At 38.1% G+C, this 3,459-nt stretch overlaps 1 protein-coding gene across 3 annotated transcripts in view; it reads left to right on the top strand.

The window, feature by feature from the left end:
- The window catches only part of LOC135204244 (UDP-glycosyltransferase UGT5-like), a 20,493-nt gene extending 18,106 nt beyond the window's left edge, over positions 1–2,387 (top strand). For all 3 annotated transcript variants that reach the window (XM_064234358.1, XM_064234357.1, XM_064234359.1), the window contains 3 exons: positions 469–688; positions 1,301–1,444; positions 1,884–2,387. In XM_064234358.1, coding sequence (XP_064090428.1) covers positions 469–688; positions 1,301–1,444; positions 1,884–2,016 — 497 coding nt within the window. In that variant the 3' untranslated portion in view covers positions 2,017–2,387. The remainder of the gene's footprint in view (positions 1–468; positions 689–1,300; positions 1,445–1,883) is intronic.
- Positions 2,388–3,459: the final 1,072 nt, after the last annotated feature.

Genomic DNA, 3,459 nt, shown 5'->3' with positions numbered 1-3,459 from the left:
TGGCTCTGAATGTTGGAGAAGTGGATGGGAATGATGGAGAAGTGGCTCTGAATGTTGGAGAGGTGGATGGGAGTGCCGGAGAAGTGGCTCGGAATGTTGAAGAAGGGGATGGGAATGCTGGAGAAGTGGCTCTGAATGTTGGAGAGGTGGATGGGAATGCTGGAGTGTTGGAAAAGTGGATGGGAATGCTGGAGAAGTGGCTCTGAATGCTGGAAAAGTGGATGGGAATGCTGGAGAAGAGGATGGGAATGCCGGAGAAGTGGATAGGAATGCTGGAGAAGTGGATGGGAGAGCTGGAAAAGTGGATGGGAATGCAGGAGAAGTGGATGGGAATGCTGGAGAATTGGATGGGAGTGCCGGAGAAGTGGATGGGAATGCTGAAAAAGTGGATGGGAATGCTGGAGAGGTGAATGACAGATGTCCCTGGTCTAAGCCAAGATATCAGACTCTTTCCTCTTCGAAATACAGGTGACTCCCGCCTCCGGGTCTTCATCACACACGGAGGAGCCCTCAGCACGCAGGAATCCATCTACCACGGCACTCCCGTCATCGGTCTCCCTGTTTTTGCCGACCAAATGACCAACATGGCGGAGGTGCAGGAACAAGGGTGGGGTAGAGTCCTAGACTGGAAGGAATTGACTCCTGAACTCCTCAGGGATACGATTCAAACTGTCATGACGGATGAGAGGTAAAAGTCTCGCAATTATATGTAGTGTTTTTTTATTTTTTATTTTTTTTACAGCTCTTTCCTTGCTTGTAAATAGCTTAAAGTGTTGTTTCTTACCGGGCGAGGGCTCTCTCTCTCTCTCTCTCTCTCTCTCTCTCTCTCTCTCTCTCTTTCTCTCTCTCTCTCTCACACCCAAGCACCATTTTTTTAAAAATAGAATGAAATGTCTTACAATTATAATCGTTTTCAGACAGCTTTTTCCTTATTTCTTATTGGGTGAGGGCTCTCTCTCTCTCTCTCTCTCTCTCTCTCTCTCTCTCTCTCTCTATATATATATATATATATATATATATATATATATATAACACACATATATATATATATATATATATATATATATATATATATATATATATATATATACTATATATATATATATATATATATATATATATATATATATATATATATATATATGTATATATATATATATATATATATATATATATATATATATATATATATTATATATATATATATATATATATATACGTATATATATCCTTGCAACACCATAAAGCCTTTACCTTACTGTACCTATAGAAATCACCCTGAATCCTCCCTGTCCCTCAGGTTGAGAGCCGAGGTCAAGAGGAGGTCAGCCCTGATGCGTGACACCCCCCAGGACCCAGGTCAGCTGGCTAACTATTGGGTCGATTACGTCATTCGACACAATGGGGCACTCCATCTGAAATCACCCATTCTCACGATGCCCTGGTAAGTGATGTCATTGATCTGAGAACTGATGTAATCAAATGATGTTAGTGATGTTACTGATTTCAGAATTGATGTAAATCAAATGATGTTTGTGATGTTAGTGATGCCATTGATTTAAGAACTGATGTAATCAAATGATGTCAGTGATGTTACTGATTTCAGAATTGATGTAAAACAAATGATGTGTGTGATGTTAGTGATGCCATTGATTTAAGAATTGATGTAATCAAATAATGTTAGTGATGTTCCTGATTTGAGAATTGATGTAATCAAGTGATGTTACTGATTTGAGAAGTAATCAAATGATGTTAGTGATGTTATTGATCTGAGAATTGACAGTACTCAAATGACAATTACTTATGAACAAAAATGACAATTGCTCTGTATTAAAATGCAAAAAAAGCTACCTCTCTCATCTCTCCTCCTCCTCCTCATTCAGGTACCAACTCTACAACGTAGATGTCTGGCTGACCGTCGCAGGAGCAGTGGTACTCGTTCTTGTACTTCTGCTCAAGATTTTCCTTGTCATCCTCCGATGCTTAACCTCAAGATTCAAGCAGAAGAAGGATTAATTCGAGGGATTACTGAAGGGGTATCCAAAGGGATTAATCCTGTGCTTTTTTGACTGGAAGCTGAAAGGGATTTAGGATTGCTAATTGTAGATTTTAGGTGTTGATTATGGTACTTTTTTAAAGATATTATTGTGGGTTTTGTTGTTGGCGCCTGTTGTTGTTGTTCCTCTTATGAATGTATGTAGGGAGAGAAAATTTATGCATAAATTGATGTATGTAGGGAGAGCAAATTTATGCATAAATTGACCAAGAAATTGTAGGCAAAGTTTTTATATATGTCAGAATTTTATTTTCTTTTTGACAGATTTAAAGAACAAATCGTTTGTGGACTTTCTTATAGAAAAATTTACTGTAAATAAAACAAGTCTTATTTTTTTGTTTTCATAATACTGATTAGCTTGTCAGTTAGTATTAATTACAAAAAAATTATGGTAATATAAGAGATGGTCCATTTTGCCCAGTCCTGACCACATAGTGTCTCTAGGGAACAATTCTAATCCTTTATTCTCTGCCAACCAAAGCTTCGAAACTCTCTTCCTTATCCCGTGCTTCCTGAGACTTCATGAGATCCTTCTGTTGCTTTCGTAGCACCTGGGCTAGGTATGGGGCAATGGGTTGCCTCTCCCAAAGGCCTCTGCAGCCAAAGAATAAATATATGTAATAGTAAAAGTTGTTTATATATATATATATATATATATATATATATATATATATATATATATATATATATATATATACATACACTTACCATCATTTCTCAAGAGTTTAAAAATAAAATAATAATAGAAATGTAATAAAATAAAATCACCACTGACAGGATTCGATAACCTCCTTTGAAATACCGATTGCTCGTACCTTCTTCTGAAGTAGTACGAATTATTTACCTTGAAGTTGACTCCGCCCCTTTCTCCAACACTAGCTCCAACCAGTTAGCCACGTCATGCAAAGGGAGCGAAGACCGTAGCGAAAGAGAGAGAGAGAGAGAGAGACTCTGTCAGTCTATCGATAACTTGTAAAACTTGGTCCGGTTGGAGTTGGTCGCTTTTCAGTTGCTCTCGAACTATGACTAGGTGACGACCTATACTATTCTTTCGCTGCTGGCTCAGTGGACAGGTGTCGATGGTCGAATTGTGATTGGAACTTCGTCCAGTGACTGAAGTTGGAATTAGTTCCTCGTTTTAATTCGGAAAGTGTTGTGGAAATAAGTAACAAGCAGGTAATTTCAACGCCATTTCGGGATGTTGTGACAAAACTTTGTCTATTGGTGGAGAATCTGACTTTCAAGAGACTTGTTGCGTTACATGTGGAAATACGACCATTTTCGAGCGACAGAACTCAGGGGAAATTGTGACATTGTGATTTTGTGAAATATCTAACATTTCAGACGAGTTGATGGCAGTTTTTGGCGTAGATCAAGTGACTGATAATAAGGTCATGACATTC

The sequence above is a fragment of the Macrobrachium nipponense genome, chromosome 44 (assembly GCF_015104395.2).
Source record: "Macrobrachium nipponense isolate FS-2020 chromosome 44, ASM1510439v2, whole genome shotgun sequence".
Classification (NCBI taxonomy): Eukaryota; Metazoa; Arthropoda; class Malacostraca; order Decapoda; family Palaemonidae; genus Macrobrachium; species Macrobrachium nipponense.
This window is presented reverse-complemented; position numbering and strand designations above follow the sequence as displayed.